We start from the raw sequence: 19,824 nt of genomic DNA, 5'->3' as shown, positions 1-19,824 counted from the left end.
CCTTTCCAACCTTAAAGTTTTTTATGGGAGCCTGAAGCTTTTTCCTCTGGTTATAGAGTAGAGGAAGAGGAAGTGTATTTACCTGTCTTTGTTTTAATTGTTGACTTCATTATTATAAACAGTGCTAAGCCTGGCCAGTTGCTAATAGGGATTGTATTTATTGGGAACATTGTAGGAAGGAATCAACCGAGAAGGGAATATTGCCAAAGAAGAGATCAAGATAGATCTAACTCTAGAAGAGCAATCTCTGACTAGGGATTCAAAACTATCAAAAATATAGAGACAATTAGAGATCCTTTGATATTATTTCCTATAATGTATAATGAGTGTTTATGTTGAAAAACCCATCTGTGCGACCAATCAGTAGGAAGATGAGGGTCAAATAGGAGTGGTTCAATGCCCTGATCACCATCACACAAAAACGAACGTTTGAAAAATGGATGAGTAACAAACAAAAGACCGAAGTAAGGAATATAAGATTACATTTGCTCTGCTCGACTTCCATAATGAGAACCTAGAGTAATGGATGGACATTGCAGAGAGACATATTTTATCTGGATATAAAGAAAAACATACTAACCATAAGAGCTATCTAAAAATAAGATAGACTGGTGAATGGAGGCTTATCGTTGTTCAGTTTTTTCAGTCATGTCTGACTCTTCATGACCATTCAGGGTTTTCTTGGCAAAGATACTGGAGTGGTTTTCCATTTCCTTCTCCAGCTCATTTTACAGATGAGGAAACTGAGGCAAACAGGGTCACACAGCCAGGAAGCATCTGAGGCTGAATTTGAACTCAGGGAGGTGAGTCTTCCTGACTCCAGGCCTGGTGCTCTATCCACTGCACCACTTAGCTCCCCAAACAAAGGCTAGATGACCACTTTCCAGGATGTTGTGGAGAAGAGTCCCATCCGAGTATGAGTTATATTAAATTATCTCTGACCTCTTGCTCTGAGATACTGTGACACTACAGTCCCGCTAATACACATAAGTAGGAAGAGAAGCTGTTTGTAACTTACTAGCAATATTACTGAAGTCCTTTGGTATATCTAACTTTCCTCAGTACCTGGGTTTTCTCCCTTATTCAAATGGGGTCTTTTGATTTCTCTCCTCTTCCTCCTGCCCCTAAGTCCTCAAGGGTTAGGATTTTTTCACAGCTAGCAGGGCTGTCTCTGGAACTCCTATTGGAGTACTTTGATCTGATCTCTCTGATTAACCTTGAGTGTTCCCCAAGGTTTAGTCCTGGGTCTTCTTCTCCTCTCCCCCCATACTATTTCACTTGGTGATCTCACCCATACCCATGGATTCAGCTATCATCTCTGTGCAGATGATTCTTGGGTTTGTCTGTCTTTAATATCAGTCTCTCCTTTGCTCAAATCTCATGTCTCCAAATTCATATTGGACATTTCGAACTAGATGCTTCATGGATCTCTCTCCCCATTTCAATCATTTCCCAGTAGTTCCCTATTGCCTACAGAATTAACTATAAAATCCACTGGGGGAAGGGAGGTTGTGGGTTTTTTTAGTCCTCTTTAACTCTGCTCCTTCCTAACTTTCCAATCTTTTTACACATACACCCTGCCCCTCCCCTCCCCTCCTACACACTCAGTAACACTTTCCTCCTTGCAGTTCTTCAGCATACAATACCCCATCTCCCAAACCTAGGAGTTTTCACTTGCTGTCCCCTATCCCTGGAACTACTTCTCTTGTTATCTCCACTTCCTTGTTCCCTTGTCTTCCCTCAAGTCTCAGCTAAAGTCTCATCTTCTTCATGAAGCATTTCCTATTGCTCCTTAATGTTAGCGCCTTCCTTCTGCTGATTATCCCTAATTTATCTCTTACATTCCTTGTTTATACCTTGTTCTTTGTGTGTTGTCTCTTTCGTTAGACTGTAAGCCCCTTGAGGGCAGGGACTGTCTTTTGCCTTTCTCTATAACCCTAGCACTTACTTGGCATATAGTAGGAACGTAATGAATGCCAGTTGACTAAGCAAGTCAAGAACTGCTGGTGGGTGGGGGAAGGGACAGTAGCTGTCCCATCTCCCACCCTGCCACAGTGTGTCCATGAATTTATAGCACCTGTGTTTCTTTTGTTCTTTATATTCTTTACATTTATATTTATATATTTTTTATATTTATATATTTATATTCTTTATATTTATATTTATGTTCTTTATATTTATATATTATTTCCTGATTTTATGGGAATAAGTGTTCAGAGAATGGGTGCTCAGGTAAATGGTGAGACTGGGAGAGACCTTAACAAGCAGAACTGGTAGCAATAGAAGTCCAGCTTGGTGTGGAGCCAGCATACAGAACTGAGTGATGTGCCAGGCCCAGCCCAGAAAGGGATTGACCCATCAGCTGAGATATCGTACCTGGCAAAGACAGCAACTCAGGCATCAGTAATACCTCACTCAGAAGTGAATTTAGTGGAGACTATGAAAAGGAAGAAAAGGATGCCTGGGCCAGGAGTCATGAAGTACCCTTCGGCCCACATGTATGCTTCATAGCCTTTGTCGTTTAAGTCTGAGCTCACTCTTTCCACTCATTCCCTGGACCGGGGTCCACTCTTTCCAGGTCCAGTTCCAGGGACCTTTTGTGTATGTAAGGGGAGAGTGTACCTACAGGGAATTATTTTGTAACTACTGCTATACCTTCTCAGTCTCTATATATCCCTTTGTAAAAACTAATGAGTGCCAACTGTTCAATATTGGGGAACATACCAAATGAGGGATCATTTGTCACAGTAATAAAAAACTCAATCCATAGGGATTACCCCTGGAATCTTGAGGGAGGCAATAATCATTGTACTCTCTGGGGAACCTAATCTTCTAGTCCAGTGAAAGTTGGGAGGATGAGCCCAGATGGTATAAGATCATCGATTCAGAGCTAATAGACATCTTAGAAATGCCACCATCAAAAACCCAAGTATATGTTATAGGCTATTTGCTTGGTAGGAACAATAACTCACATTTCTAAAGTATGTGAAGGCTTACAGATAACTTCCTTAACTACAGACTTTTAGAAGACTTTAGAGGGCATCTAGTAGAATCCTCTCATTCTATAGATGAGAAAACTTAAGCTCAAAAGGGTGCAATGATTTGTCCATGATCACTGCACTTGTAAATGTCAGAGCAAACCCAGATCTTCTTGGGTGGCTTTCTACACACATCTCTGAATCTGTACCAAAATCTGTCAGCTCTTCTCTCCCCTCTCAGGGCTTCCCTTGATAGTCACTTTAACTAGATTTCACCTGGAAATACTACGTTGCCTTTGGTGAGGAGAGTGGTGTGGAGAGAGGATGGCATGACACACTTTTGTGGTTTTACCCTGATTCCCAACTTCCCTCAGGATTGACTCTGACAGCTGAGGTCCCTTCTGCTTAGACTTAAAAGGGAAAAGATTCTAGATGAAAAATGAAAATGATAAACGAGATGAGAATGTGGCTGTTGGTCATTTTTCTGCCATGGATGATAGTGAGTCAGAACACCTTTTGTCTATGTTCAAGATAGGGCTGGGGTCTCTAGGACACCAAGTGGTGCCATTAGGAGGGTATACAATACAATCTCTTTTCTAGACACACACACACACACACACACACACAATCTTCCTTCTCTGGCTCAGTAAGCAGAGATCTACTTTGCATGTCTCTTATTTGTTAAACAAAACTGAACCAATATCAGGGCTTTTGTTGCTACTGCCACAAAGGAATTTTTTTTTTTTAAGGAGGGGCAAAGGGGAGAGAGCTTGGGTTCTAAGGAGAAAGACTGACAAGGAACTCTTTCTTCATCCTCTGAGGTTAGTTGAGATTGGGTTTTAGGGTTATCTGGTTCTTCCATTGACCCTCCACCAAGGGGGTGGGGGGAGGAGCAGGGAAAGAAGGGGGGCCGGAACAGTCTCAGAGTAGAGCAAACTTGAAAGAATTTGCATGTTGGGAAAGAGGGACCAGGTGGGTCTCTATGAGGTCACACTCTCCAAGGAAAGTCTAATTAAATCAGGTTTCACAGGGCAGGACCAAAGTCAGGGATAAAAGGGATTTTGATAGTCTTCTTAACACTGAGAAGAGAATAGTTAAGAGCTTTGGGAGCTATCCAAATATTATATGCCTCAAATGTGCACTACTAATTTCTTTAGATCTGGGGAGCAAAGATTAATTTGTCTTTCTACTCTGTCCAAGATCTTACTAGACTATAAGCTCCGTAAGGGGATGGACCATGTCTTATGGAACCATTGTATCTCAACCTACCTCCTAGTGTATTCAGTTCAACCTACCCAGTACTTTACACATAGTAAGTGTTTTCTTGATCAAAGTTAAGTCAATCAGCCCATGATTTAATGAATCCTAGAGCTTTGTGGTTGGGGCTCTAAAGCTTAGAGATTGGAATTCATGGGGCGGTGGGGGGGGGGAGATAGATTCTCCCAAAGAATCAAAACAAATCAACATCAAATCATAGTTATTTAGCCAGTGGGAACTATAATCCAAGTCAAAATCAGAAGTCTTTGTTCTGTCTTTTTCTTTTCAGAGCCCAAGTAACATCTTTTCTTAAATATCCCCTCCCCCTAACTTACAATGTGTGTTCATCCTAATGCTCCTACTTGACCTGAATAGTTACTTCAGAGTTAAACAGCAAAGATGGGGCCGTCGTTTCCAAGAGACTCTTGGAGAACAGGGAATGCCCTCAAGATCTCAATCTGGCCTTCTCCTATTAACAAAGCATGAATTAATTAATCAAATTAACGTGTCATCTAAGATGGGGAACATTCCACTCAAGCTGACCTACTCCTTGTTCCCCAAACATGACCTTAACTCTCTATCTCCATGCTTTGGATCGTGCTATTCCTTTCCTCTGGAATATTCTCTGTCTCTCATCTGTTGAAATCCAACCCATCCTTCACATCATCCCCTATAACAGGGTCCATTATGTTCAGAGTCTCAGCTTCAAACTCGCTCTCTTTAGATCCCCAAGATTGATCCAGACTTGAGGACTGTGCAATTGAAGAAAGTATCTGTACTGAAGAGATTTCTTAGCCCAGACCTTAGCTGCAGAGGACCCTAGGAAGCAACATTCAATCAGTGAGGAGGATCAGCGATGATCCTGGAAATTAATGCTACAAGTTTCATTTCTCCCTTTCTTTGAGTAGTCACCTCCAGGCTTGTAGTCAGAGAATCCACTCACAGCTTCCAACCTAGCATGGTCTGATTCAGAAGCACACAGAGTCTGGAACTGTAAGGGCAAGAGACTCAGGAATGCCATCCCATGCAAATCATAGATAAGAATGGAAATATCCTTCAGAGTCCCATTGTCTGCCTGGCTCCAGATTTGTGTTTATGATTGAGGAAGGCACCAGACATATTTGGCCTTACCATGCTTAGTGCCCTGAAATGCCAGTTGATAGCCACAGGTGGGGGTGGGAGTGGGGGTAGAGAGTGATCTTCAGACTTCAAAGGAGTACAATCTTAGGATGCATTCTCTGAGAAATAACAGGTCTTCAGGGTCGTGGTAGAAGAGGAACGAAGACTGAGAATACAGGTGGTAAAGTGAAGCAAAGTATGGAAGGAATCTAGGGAGCTGAGTTGTCAACTCTTTAAGAACGAGGATCCCAGGATATCTCTCATATTAAGCCCTTAGCAAAAGGAGAAACTCTACAAAGGCAAGAAATACAAAGACCCTAGAGATCACATACTTTAAGTTTGTGTTTTATTTTACAATGCCAGAAATGACGGAGTACAGAACACAGAAGTTGCTGCTGGAAGGACATGGTTCTGTCTCCTAATGGAGAACTGCACCAGCTGGGACCGGTCTCTTGTGCTTCCTAGAGCTAAGGAGCCACATTATCTCTTTGGAAAAAAGAATATAAAAATCAAGACCAAACTACCTCAACAGCTCCCATCACAGAGCCTTACACATACAATACACTCAATAAATGTTAGTTGAATGAATGAATGAATTAGCAGCCAAAGAAAGGATAGCAGGGCTTTCCCCCCTGCCTCTCTTCCAATCTCTGGCTCACTCTATCTCTATCTCTCTGAAGTAAACCAGATCCAGTTCAAGTTCAGATTATGGAAACTGCTCTAGAAAATGAGGGCCAAAATAGCATTTTAGTAACTACCTAACCCAATCCCTTCATTTTACAGATGAGGAAACTGAGGTCCAAAGAGATAGAGTGAATGGTAGAGCTCAGACTATAGTCCAAGTAACCTGGTTCCCATTCTATATGTGCTCTTTTCTTCTGAAACATCTTCAACACTGGAAGAACCCAAAGTGCAGAGGCATCCAACCTCCCTGAGGTTCAGCAGGGGAGATCCTGGCCAGCTGGGGTTTGAAATGAAGAAGCATCATTCATTTGAGGCTGTGCTGGCTTTCCCGGTGGCGCCGGAGGTCTACCTTGCGCTGGAAGCCCTTGGCACAGAGCTCACAGCTAAAGGGTTTGAAGCCCGTGTGTTTGCGACTGTGAGTGATCAGGTTGGAGCTCTGGCTGAAAGCCTTCCCACACACCTGACACTTGTGAGGTTTCTCTCCTGCAAGAAAAAAAAAGTGATTATGATGGAATACTATTGTACTATAAGAAATGATGAGCAGGATGCTCTCAGAAAAACCTGGGAAGACTTGCATGACTGATGCAAAGTGAAATGTGCTCTTTACAAAGTAACAGCAACATTATAAGATGATCAGCTGTGAAGGACTTAGCTATTCTCAGCAATACAATGATCCAAGACAACTCTGAAGATTTATAATGAAAAATGTTATCCACGTCCAGAGAAAGAACTGATGGCGTCTGAATACAGACTGAAATGTTAAAAAAAGAAAAGTTGAAAGGGGTAGTTTTAGGAAACTTAATAAAGCCTAGGCACTGCTATCTCTAGGTCTTCCTAGATTACTGAATTCTCCTTGATCTTTAGCCTTTCTACCCCTATTCTTAGGACTTAGCCTCTCTTTCAGAGCTCAGGCTGAGGAGCAATGGTATTGATGAAGTCAGGATAATTACTTTGGTTCTTCTTTTCAACCAGTTTGATCTTCCAAGGTGGCTTGGCTGAGGCCAACGTAAATCAAAGGTTGTACCCTTTTGAGTACACATCCTCACACAAGAATGTCAGGTCCAGAAACATTCTTGAGTGAAGTAGAATATTGTCTGGGGTGAAGCAAACCCCACAGATAATCCTACCCCTAGAACATGGAGAACTGAACCCCTTTGGGTTTTGGCATTTGTGTAGGTGCGCTTAGCTTACCAGTGTGGATGTAGGTATGCTTCTTCATGTCCGACTTCTGGTGGAAGCGCTTGCCGCAGTACTGGCAGGGGTAAGGCCGTGTGTCCGAATGGATGAGGAGATGGGTGGACAGGGTGGAGGAGCGCTTGAAAGCTTTGCCACACATCTTACATTCAAAGCTCCTCTCCTGCCGGAGGAAACGGGGCCCGGGGGGGTCAGGTGCAGGTGGGACCTCAGGGTCATTTATTGTGAACGTTGGAGCAGGACTGGACCCAGCTGGGATCCCCTGAGGAACAGGAGACTCAATTGGGATGACTTTGAGAACACCGGGGACCTAGGAGATAAGGGTCCCCATTTCTATCTTCATAGGGTAGAGGGGAAGGGATGTCACTGGGTTATAAGCAAACATTCTGACAGTATTTGCTGTATGTATGCCCTGCTTATTTTTATTGATTTTGAGGATTTCTAGAATCTACCCTGAGGTCTTGGCAGCTCAGACCAATGCCTGGAGTTTTGCCATCTGTGGTGTGTCCCGGCTTTCTGTTTGGGGGTTGGGGGGAGGGAAAGGGAGATGTGTTGTTGGTAGAAAGCTAACAAATTGAGGTGGATAATAGAAACGAAGATGGCTGAGGTGTGGGTATAGGAGAAGACTCCCCATCTGTCTTGTCTCCTCTTCTTGTCTCCCACTACTCTGAGTTGTTTCTTAGGACGGGGAAGATTGGAGAAGGAAAGAAGAAAAATTCTTGCTCTCTTCTTCTTCTTCCCATTGCAAACTACCTACCTGGGAGTGTATATGAGCGTGCTGCTCAAGGCTGACTGAGTGGCCAAATGTTTTGCCACAAACTTCACAAGCGAAGGGTCGAGTCCCACTGTGGGTTCTCCGGACATGAACCTCCAGCCCATGGGGGGTAGGAAATACCTGCAGGGAGGCAGGAATGGGGGAAAGAGAAGACAGTGGGTGAGGGCTAAGGCACTTCCTCTAAGGGCTGATCCTTCCACTACAGAGTTGCACTGAAGTACTAGTCTAATGGGTTTGATAAGAGTAAAAAAAGGTTAGAGCCTTGGGCAGCCAAGATTATTCAGTTCTATTTCTCCATGGAAGCAGTGAGAAGGGCCCTGGACTGAATTTAAAGAAACATATCAAGACTTCAACAGTCTTCATGGCAGCTAGGTGCCCCAGTGCATAAAGAGCTGAGCCTAGGGTCAGGAAGACAGGTAGTTCAAATGTAGCTGCAGATACTTCCTAGCTATGTGACCCTGTGCAAGTCACTTAACCTCTGTTTGCCTCAGTTTCTGCATCTGTACAATGAGGATCATAACAGCCCCTAGCTCCCAGAGTTGTTGTGAGGATCAAATGAGATGATAATTGTAAAGTATGTAACACAGTGCCTGGCTCATAGTAATGTTAGCTATCATTATCATTAAGTGATAGAAGGTGAAATAAGCACAATTAGAAAAGCAGTATACATAAAGAATGCAATGAAAATGGAAAAATAACCACAAAATAGAAAATAAATACTTGGAAATTACAATAATCAGGTTTGCTCCAAAAGAAAAGACGAAAACACCCTGCCCCCACCCTTTTCTTTATAGAGATGAGGGACTATGTCTGGGGAGCAATGATAATAACAGCCTTCTTTAACGAATTAGTTGATTTTATTGAACTGCTTCTTTTTCTCTCTTTCATTCTACTGTTCCCTGGGAGGGAGCAGGGAGAGAAGAATATAGGTGTGATCTATAAATAAATGATATTCACAAAAATTTCTTCCTTCCCTCTCTTTCTTTTTCTTTTTTCTTTCTTTCTTTCTTCCCTCCCTCCCTTCCTTCCTTCTTTTCTTCCTTCCCTCCCTTTCTTTCTTCCTTCCTTCCTTCTCTTCCTTCCTTCCTCCCTTCTTTGCCTCCATCATGCGTTCGTTCCTTTGTCCCTCGCTCTTTCTTCCTTCCTTCCTTCTCTTCCTTCCTTCCTCCCTTCTTTCCCTCCCTCCTCCCTCCCTCCCTCCCTCCCTTCCTCTCTAGACTGATAGTCAGAAAACTGGGTTTGAATCTTTACTCTAGGATGAACTGATGGTGTGATGTTGTCAGGCAAGTCACATAACCCCTCTGTACCTTTTTTTCTTCATCTATGAAATAAAGGCATGAACAACCTGAGGCAAGGTTCTTAACTTGGATTCCTGAACTTATTTTTTTAATATTTTGATGACTGTCTCAACATAATTGGTTTCCTTTGTATTCCTATGTGGCTTTTGGGGGGGGGTGTATTTAAAAACATTATTCTGAGAAGGGGTCCTTAGGCTTCACCAGACTTTCAAGGTTAGGGTCACTAAAAATGTTAAGAACCTGTGACTTAGGATGTAAGGTTCCTTCCATCTCTAATATTACCTATTTTAAGGTCCTTCCCAGTTCTGACATTCTATGTTTCACATTCTAAGGTTTTCCCCCTCCACTCTGATAGCCTAGATTTTATGTTCTTAGGTCCTCTAAAATCCCATAGTTATTTGATTCCCATCATAGCTCCACGGTCCCCCAATTCAAAATCAAGACCAGGTAATTCAGGGACATCCTATGACAGTAAAGGATAAGGTAGGCATAGTAGAGGACAGAAAGACCAGATAACCTGCTCTGAGATGACATCCAAAGTGCATCTCTTCTGTTTCCTCTGATGACTTACCTTATTGCATTTGACACAGTGATAGGCTTCCATGCCAGGGGAGTAATGTAGACTGTAGTCCAAGGGTGGGTCAGAGCTGGGCACCAGTGAGCTGCCATACAAGCTTACTGAGTTCTCTAGGAAGGCAGATTGCATGGTGGAGGTAATCTGTCCATAGCCATAAGGGGAAGAGAAGGCATCCCAAGAGAAGCTGGGTTTGTAGTAGGGGGGTGAGGCAGAGGATAAGCCATGGTCCTTGGCCTGGAGAGTCAAGATGGAAGTCTCTGGGGGTGTGGATGGAGGAGGAACATGAGTACAGAAACTACTGCATAGCTCCCCTACTGAGTAAGCAAGATACTGAGCCTAAAGAAAAAACACAGTAGTAACCCATCCACCCTCAGCCCTAACCAAAGCCTACCTCTGCCGGGTAGCCAATGCCCTGTCTTGAGTAATCATCTTGGTCATTGGGATGCATCTTGGTCAACAAGCATTTAATAAAAGCTAACTATGTGCTTCATATGAGGAAGCATGGAGTAGTTGCTAAACAGCTGGCCTTGAAATCAAGAAAACCTGGCTTCAAGACCTAGCTCTGACACATGCTAACTGGGTGAAGCTGGGCAAGTCACTTACCCTTTCACTACCCCCAAGCAACTCTCTCTAAGTTTCAAAGAGGTGTCTACTCGCATTGGCCAAGGGAGGTGAAAGCACAGGTCCAGTCTCTCCTATTCTAACCTTCAGGGATTGTACCAAGTGCTAGGGCCACAGGGAAAGGCAATGGAGGTCCCTGCTCTCAAGGAGCGCACCTTTTGGTGAGGGAGACAACATTTAAATAATGAGGTACATATACGAAACACAGAGTCAATGGAAGGTAATCTCAATATGGAAGGGACTAGCAGCTAGGAACCAGCAAAGGCCTCCGGCAGAAAGTTGCCTAGAAGGAATTGATTCTCTGTCACACTTTCTCCTCTATTCTTCCTCTTTGAGAACAAAGGACAAATGACAACAGCAATCTAGCCCACATCTCAGCCTCTGCCTTGCTTTGGACTAGGCCAGTTCTATGACTTTTAACTCTCTTGTTCCCTCAGCCTTCCAGAAATCCAAGACCACTGCCCCTCTTGGGTCTGTCATTCTTTAGAACGGTGCTATCCAACCTTACGTTATCTTAGGGCCGCATTAAAATAAAATAATTGTCCGAAGGCTGCACCCAGAATAAAAAATACAGTGCACTAACAGAAAGTGGGGGAATGCGCGTCATCAATATGACGACAGTTGAAGGCGGGCAGCGCAAAAGCAAATACAAAAACAACAAAGCGACAACACAACAGTACAAAGATAGTTGCATGCTGACTAGTCTACATCGTACAGACGGAACGCATCCCACAGATCGATTGAAAATTCCGTGCGATGTGTTCCGTCAGTAATACCGCTTAAACACACCAAGGAAAATTAACATCAACAAAATTATTTATTAGTGATGGAATTAAAAAATCTAATACGCATTCCATGCAAATTGTTATTTTATTTTTTCTGCTCGTGAAAATTAAAGCCCACAGGCAGGCCACATAAAATCGCCCTGTAGGCTGCATGCAGCCCGCAGGCTGTATTTTGGACAGCCCTGCTTTAGAATAAGCACTTTCTGGTTAGTTATTCAACCTTCCAGGAAGGAGTACGACCTTTCCGCCACACTCCCCGCTTCTTCCCACTCTCTTTGGCTGCAGGGTGCCAATAAAGTAAATTAACCTTGGTTTTCCCTGAGGGATTGGGAAGGGGGCCTTAAAAAAGTACCTGGAACTGATGTTGTCCCGGTCAGACACTGGTCCTTGTTATGATTTCCTTTGGAGTCATCCCATTCTGGACATTGGTTTGGGCTATTGAAGGTTGTGGTGCCCCCCAGGACCTGGTTAGTGGTAACTGCAGGGCAAGAAGCACTTTGAGAGTTACCATCCCCTGGAGACAATCACATCTGCAATTCCCTTCCAAGGGGGTGAACTCAGGAGGAAATATAAGGGAAGAAACCATCCATAACAGCAATCCATTGTCCTCTGCCCTGAAGAGAGGGGGAACTGGGAGCTTGGGATTGAAATTCCAACTTCCCAACACCACCTCCTCCAGGAAGCCTTCCTTTGTCTCTTTAGTTGGGAACATTTACAAATACCAGCACCATCCCCCAACCTTATGGAAAACATTTTGTTTTGTGACTCCCTAAGGCACTTATCATTTTATTTTATGTATTATTGTATGTTAACCTGTGTATGTCACACCTCCCCACTGGAATATAAGCTCCCTGAGAGCAGAGACCATTTCATATTTAAAAGTTGTGCCTTCCCCAGGTGCTTAATAATTGTTTAATTAGCAACAAATTGATTCATTCAACCAACACCTATTGTTTGTAGAGCTCTCTATTAGGAGCTAAGGGATGCATAGAGTGAGATAAGATGACATCCCAGTGTTATGGCACTCAGGGTGTAGTTTGGGGAACATGAGGCATATAGAGGTACATCCAAGGGTTCATGTGAATTTCAAAGTCACAAGGATGATAAGGAAGGAGGTTGGTGGCTTTGACATGGATTTTTAAAATCAAAATTCAATACAAATTAAATAGGGAAGGATAGGGGAAAAACATACGGCCACAGGGAATGATGCCTTTAGCTAAGGTGAGGGTAAGGGGTAGGGAGAGCACAGGGTTTATTCAGGATGGAGAGGAGGAGCAATCTAGTGTGACCAGAGCACAATCAAAAATTTAGAGCTGGAACAGAACTTAAGTCTTCTATATCAGTAGTGTCAAACTCAAATAGAAACAGGCACACTGAATTGTACATAAGGATCCTTGCTAGCTGCCTACTGATTAAGAAAACTACACATTAGCATTATCTATGTTTTATTGTATTTTTATTTATTTTGTTAAATATTTCCCAATTACATTTCAATCTGGTTCTAAGCAATATGGCCTGGCGGTTTGATTTGACACCTCTGATGTAAACCAACTCCCTCACTTTACAGATGAGGAAACTGAGTCTTGGAGAGATTAAAGTGGGCTTCCTCTGGTCCCACAGATAAATTGCAAAATGGAAATTCAAAGCCAGATGTTCTACCTCCAAATGTGTACATTCTTTCAAGGTATCACACTTCCTCTTATGAATAGTATAAAATAAGACTGAAAAAACAAGCTGACACCAGATTATGGATGGCCTTGAATGCCGGGCACAAGAGGCTGAATTTTACTTTGTAAACAGCAGGGAGCATTGTAATTGAATTCATATATTTCCTAGCAGGTATAGATACAAGCTTTTTCTTTTCTTCTCCCTTTCTCCTGGGCAAGGGTCCTCTAAAGGCGCTTTTGCCTCTTTGCCTGATGCTTTACCAAAGCATCAAAAAAGGGAGACAACAGAGACTGCCACAAAGAAATTAAAATAGAGATCAGCTAAGGATCTCACTACTCGCCAAGGACCCTACAGCTAGCAGCTAGTACTGCATTCTGACCAAGATCATAAATTTTTAAATTTTTTTTCAATCAGCAAAAATCTGCCTATTCTCCCTCATCCCCTCAGCCTTCCAATGTGAAAGAAAAACAAAACCCCTGTTAAAATGTATATTCATGCAAAAAAAAATTCCCAAATTAGCCAAGTCCAAAAAAAGTTTCATTCTCTTGAGTCTCTTACCACTTTATCAGGAGGTGAGTAGCATGTTTCATCATGACTCCCCTGGCACCGAAATTGATCATTGGTGAGTCTTTCAAATTTGTTTGTCTTTACAATCCTGTTGTCATTGTATAAATTGTTCGGGTTCTGCTCAGTTGATTCTGCTTCAGTTCATACAAATCTTCTCACGTTTCTCTGAAACTATCCTCATCCTCGTTTCTTGTAGCACAATAGTATTCTATCACATTTATGTAGTTGTTCAGCCAATTCCTAATCGATGGACATCCTCTCAATTTAGGATCATTTGGTTAGAGCCATAAGGGACCTCAGAGGCCATCCAACCCAACTCCTTTTACAGCTAAGGAAATAGATCCAGAGATCCATATAAATAATAAGTAGCAAAGCTAGGTATTTAAACCCCAGGGCCTCTGACTCCATCTTTAGCATGTGCTTTCCACAATGCCACTCCCTCAAAATTCTAGAAAGGTTTCCAGAGCAGATGGAATCTCAAGGCTTCCATTATTCCTGGGTGTTAGGATTTTGAAAGACTGATGAACGTAAAGCTTAGGGATCAAGAAAGGAAGGAAATGTGTGAGGCTATGGCTTTTTCTTTCTCCTTTGAACTTAGCAATGAACTCTAGTATATACTCAAGAGGTCCCAAAAGAAGGATCTGGCTCACCTGAGGGGGGGATGTAAGCCCAAAGTAGATCATCATGCTGGGCACGAGGCTTATGGTAAGTGTGTGCCTTTTTACTCTTGACCAGGAAGGAACGAGGCATTTTTAATCACCTTTCCGGAGCTGAAATAAAGACAACAACACACTTTTGTAATGCTTTTAAATCACATTCATTATAATAATCCTAGGAAAATGAGTCGAGCAAATTTTGTCATCTTAATTTTACAACTGAGGAAACCCTGTGACTAAGGATTTATGTGACTTGCCCAAGCAAAGGTAATAAGTGGCAGAGCTGTGACTTGAACCCATATTCTTACTCCAGATCCAGGGCTCCTTTCAAAATTAGCAAGAAAAATGGCAATCTTTTCCTTTTCCACCACCTCTTCCTGGAGGACTTGCATTAATACAGCACTTTGTAATCTTTCCTCACCAAAATCTGAGTTAGGTAGGGCAAACCATGCCACTCCCATTTTTTAAAATGATCAGAGGTGAGGGTTTCAAACCTTCCCTCTATACCACATTGCCCTTCAAAATTGAATAGTTATCACATGAGACAACAGCCATATTGTGAAATCAGAGCTGGTATTTTCCTCCCACAATAATCTTGACTGATCTGTATTCCTTTCTCCACAAGGGTAAAGGAGGAGGGAAGAGACAAGGATTCCCATTTTTTAAAGGGGAAAACAGCCACAGAAAATGTGCTTCCAGTCTAATCTCTCATCTCCCAGCCCAACCTTCTCTGACTGGGAGGCCTTAGACTTAGAGTCTGTAGCAAGGACAACTAGAGACTAGCTCTCACCAGGAGCCCTGACCTCCAGCTATTCCTTTTAGAAATTATTCTGGAGCAGTCAGCCTCTTGCCTCTTCTGCTTCTTCAGCCTCCATTCCCCCTTCCTCTCCCACTTCTTGCCTCCCCTACACCTCCTCTCTCCCCTCTGTCTTCTGTCCTCTGTCTCTCCTGCCTCCTGCCTCCTGCCTTCTCCCTCGCCTGGCTCCCCAGTCTTCCCTGCTTCTTGCTTCCTCAGCCTCCTCTACTCTGCCTCCAGCCTCTCTAGAGCTCTTCCTTCACTGCTTGCTGGGGGTCTCCTTTAAAAACATGGTAAATCCTCATACTTCCTGCCTTTGTGGGTTGGGTTGCCATTGTCTCTTTTCAGCTACTAGGTCACCACCCAATTTCACATTCCATTAACACCTTTTAATTCCCTTAAGCGGATCCAGAGACTGAGCAAGCTGGGTGTATAAACCTGCTACCACAAAAGCTGGCAATAAATGATTCCATTCTATCAATTTAGCACTCATTTATTAAGTGCCTACTGTGCGCAAAAAAAAAAGGTAACAGGAAAAACACTGTACAAACTGTACTTAGCATTCCTTCTTTGTATTTCAAGAAGGATCACACCTCTATGATGAAACATAAGCTATGCCTGCAATACTCATTTGCATCTCAGATACTCCTTGCCAGCTGGTACTCAAGTGCCTAGAGTAGGGAGCCTGGAATCAAGATTGATTTGAGTTCCAATCCAGACTCAGACACCTAGCTGTGTGACTCTGGGCAAGTCACTTAATCCAGTTTGAGCTGGAAAAGGAAATAGCAAATCACTCTAATATCTTTGCCAAGAAAACTCTAAATGGGGTCACAAAGAGCCAGACGTGACTGAAATGACTGAATGACAACAAATCAAATGAGATAATATTTGTAAAGACCTAGCATATAGTATTTATTAAGCTCATTTCCTCATTTTCCCATACCCCTTTCTCTCCAGCAGCAGCTCGTCTCTTCTGCTCTAAGGAGTTTCTCCATCTACTCTGTATTCTTCTTATAGGTACGTATTTTTATGTCTTCCTCATGAAAAAACTTGAAAACATGAAAAGCCCTGCTCCTTAAGGGCAGAGATCATTTTTGCTTTTTCTTTGTATCCTCTGTGTCCCATGCTTTCTGATTGGTTGCTAAAGTACTATCCAGTTGGCACGAATAGTTCTAAGAACTCATACTTGTATATAGCTTTAAAGTTTACTTTCTATGGATCTTCCCAATAGCCTAAATATAATCCCTATTATTTCCTCCCATTCTCTCCACCCCATTTTAAAGATGAGAAAATTGAGAAACAAAGAGGTTGAATGGTTTGCCCAGGGCCACACAATTAATGTCATCAAGGTTCTAAGCCAGTGAATAATCATTGACTCAATGCCTACTCTATCAGGCACTTTGCTAAACTTGATGTTAAAAGAAAGGTAAAAGATAACCCCTGCCCAGAGGCTCCTAATCTTATGGTCTTCCCTCCTAACTACAAGTCCAACATTTTATCCCCTAAATGGGACACTACCCTTTGAACTTGGTTGTACTCTAGCTTCTTTCACGTATAGGATACATGGCCTGTGTGTCCTCAACAAAGTTGTAACACCCTTGGAGGCAGAAACAACATCTTCTATTTTTATTGTTAAAGCGATATGTACATAACGCCTCTTTATTCAATAATTTTCGATGGCTCCCTATCACCTCCCATAACAAATATAAAAATCTCTACTTGGTGTTTAAGGCCCTTTATAACCTAGATCTTTCCTACCTTTCCAGTCTTCTCCACTCAACATATTTAGCTATGCAGGGGCACCGGACAGCTTGCAGTTCTTTGAACAAAACACTCCATTTTGTAACTCCATGAATTTTCACTGGCTGTTCTCATGCATGGAGCTCTGGCCCTCCTCATCTCTATCTCTTGGTTTTCCTTTGACTGCCAGCTAAAATCCTACTCCATAAGGAGCCCTTTCTGATTCTCCTTAATGCTAGTGCCTTCTTTCTATTTTATCTTCAAGATATCCTGTATAGATCTTGTTTGTACATAGGTATTTGTTTATTGTCTCTCCCATTATACTGTGAGCTCCCTGAGAGCAGGAACTGTCTTTTGCTTTTTCTTGTATCCCTTATGCTTAACCCAGTGCCTGGCACATAGTAGGCACTTAATAATTGCTTATTGACTTGACTGTATAACAGATATTTAATAAATGCTTATTGCATTGAATTCTTCTGACAATATCATTTCAAATATTTCTGAAAATTTCCTATCATCCACAGAGCTTTGAGTCTGATATCTGTAAAGCGCGGGAAAAGGATTGTAGCACCCTCAGAAAGCAAGCTCTGAACCACACTTTATGGATGGAGTGGGTGTTATCCGCTGATAAAACATTTGGCCTGGAGAAGGAGTGTAGGTGCTGGGGAGATTACCAAGAGCACACAATATCAAGCTCTAGTCTTTGGGGCAATTTTAGGAAGAGGGGAGGGGAGAGCTCCCTGAACCAAAAAGAGAGAGCAGGGCTGCACAAAAGACCAGCATTTGCCTGTTTTCTCAATGCCACACTCCCTACCTCTTACACCCAGTTGCAGTGTTTTCCTTAAGCAAGGGCCCAGGAAGGAAAGAAAGATGGGAAAATATTTTGTGCCTTCTGAAACTCAAAAGTCTTTGCCCAAATTTCCAATCTCAGGGACAAAAGACGGCCCTTCCTGAGTCTCTTAAACTTGTAGAGCCTCATTTTCCCATGATAGCCAAAGACCTCCTCTAGCTCTCATGATGCCTGGGTCAGGGTAGCAGAAAGAACACTGGTCTAAACATCAGAAGACCTGGGTTGTAGTCTCAGTGGTGCTACTTACTAGCTGTGCGATCTTGGGCAAGTTGGGTCAACTATTTGGGCCTCAGTTTTCTTTTCTGTGAAATGAGAGGAATGGATTATCATTCCTGCACAACCTGTGACCCATGGGATGCTTATGGCCCATGAAAGGATTTTGGGCCACCTGCAAAAAATGTAGAGGAAAACCTCCTCTACATTTTTTTGTGGGAGGCCCGGAATCTTTTGGCGGCCTGCAGGTTGTACAGGCCTGGATTAAATGCTCTTTACAAAATCCTTCTGGCTCTTGGATTCTAAATTCTAAGGGGAAGGACAATGAGAAGCGTCTAAGTATTATCCCTCTCAGCCCCTTGTCAAACAGACAGGCTGACACTGTAATCACCCGTATTTTCCTTGTAATAAATTCCTTATCTCCTGGGGACACAGTCTTCCTCTCCTTCTGTGCCCCCCCACCAACACACACACACACACACACACACGCATACTCACCCCACAACCCCTCCCCTCTTCCTTCCCTCTTCTTCCAACTCTGTCCTTTACTAAATTAGTTTGGTTTGGAAGAACAAGAGAGACTAAGCCTCTGATTACTGAGAGTAGTCAGGGTATGGTGGGCTCAAGGTGGGAAATTTGTAGGGTGTGGAGAATGGATTTGCATGAAAATTTGCATTTGTTCCAGTAATCTTGGGTGGCATTACCTGCAACCTACTACCACTATAAGTGAAGCAGCTTCAGATCTCCCCCTCCCCCAACTTCAGGGAAAGTTATTCTTATTGTTCTAAATGCTTTTAATCAGTGCCATTGAAGCTTAAGGCACTTGTTTGCCAATCAAGAGATGGAAAATAATTACTCTTTTTTTTAACAGCTTCAGGTAAAAGTCAAGTTAACCCTAGCTGAGGAGCCTCTGACTTCAAGGTTGCATAGTTCAGGATGCTTCCTCAGGGATATGTGAGAAATGAAAGAACAAGATCCAAAGAAAGATTGACTCCAAAGAAAACCAGTGCTTAATTGTGAAGCTAGCTGGTTTATTTCTTTTTGGTAGAGGTGTCTCTGGTCCTCATGTAAGAAGCCAAAAGTAGACAATGGGGTGCGAGTGCCGTGCCATGCGTGTGCGTGTGCGTGTGCGTGTGCGTGTGTGTGTGTGTGTGTGTGTAATGGGAAGGGGTCTCCTAAGTGGGAAAGCTACAATTGATTCAGGGTGGGTTAGGGGTAGGAATACGACAACTCACCATACTTCTGTTTCACTCATGAACTACCTGGCAGAATGCCCATGATTTTACCTTCAGAGTGCATATTATATCTGAGGCTCAACATAGCTATCCTTCCAAAGCCACAGAGAAATACCACCCAACGGCTTAGGGCAGGAAATGGTGAGGAACCTCACTGAAACCACAGGAAAGGGGCATCCTGGTGATTTTTCATGTTTTGTGTCACACAAGGCACCTTCTATTGGCAGATCAAGGTTTACCAGTGGTGAACCCAGAATGGCCAAATCTAATTCTCCAGAGATCACCTGATCTCTTTTAAATCTTTCCTTAAAACTAAATATACACATATGGGTGGTGGTGGTGGTGGAAATCTTTTCCTTTCCAGGAGGAAAGGCAGATGAGATAATAGGGTCTCCCATTTAGATGGTAAATGTCCTGGTCTCCTTTGTAGAAGTTCAGAGCTAAAAGTAACTTTAGATCTCATCTAGTCCAATGTACCCATTTTATAAGCTGAATAAACTGAGGCCCAAGAAGTAGAGTGACTTACCCAAAGTCACACTAGAGTAAGTAATGGAACCAGGTCTCCTAACAGCCAATCCAGACAGAAAGGTCACATACATACCAAAATCTTCAAGGCAATGCTTTTTAAGGCAGAAAAGAAAAAGAAACTGAAAATAAAACGGGAGCCCATTGATTGAGGAGTGGCTGGGAAAATGATGGCATATGAATAAAATGAAATATTATTGTGCCATTAAAAAATGACAGAGATGAAGAATCCAGAAAAACATAGAGATATTTATAGGAACTGATACAGAGGAGAATAAGTAGAACC

General features: G+C 42.7%; 1 protein-coding gene across 2 annotated transcripts; it reads right to left on the bottom strand.

Annotated features, from left to right (window-relative positions):
- Window positions 1–6,342: 6,342 nt before the first annotated feature.
- On the bottom strand, window positions 6,343–14,273 carry GFI1B (growth factor independent 1B transcriptional repressor). Of its 2 annotated transcripts, none has more exons than XM_036748050.1 (6): window positions 14,168–14,273; window positions 11,641–11,769; window positions 9,877–10,139; window positions 7,990–8,127; window positions 7,230–7,494; window positions 6,343–6,521 (listed from the first exon to the last, which is right to left on the bottom strand). In XM_036748050.1, exons 1-6 carry the CDS (start codon window positions 14,271–14,273, stop codon window positions 6,343–6,345), a joined length of 1,080 nt encoding a protein of 359 aa, XP_036603945.1. The 2 variants fall into 2 exon arrangements, with proteins under 2 accessions (XP_036603945.1, XP_036603946.1); XM_036748051.1 differs by having other exon boundaries at window positions 11,641–11,766; window positions 14,174–14,273.
- Window positions 14,274–19,824: the final 5,551 nt, after the last annotated feature.

This window comes from Trichosurus vulpecula, chromosome 3, assembly GCF_011100635.1.
Source record: "Trichosurus vulpecula isolate mTriVul1 chromosome 3, mTriVul1.pri, whole genome shotgun sequence".
Lineage (NCBI taxonomy): Eukaryota > Metazoa > Chordata > Mammalia > Diprotodontia > Phalangeridae > Trichosurus > Trichosurus vulpecula.
This window is presented reverse-complemented; position numbering and strand designations above follow the sequence as displayed.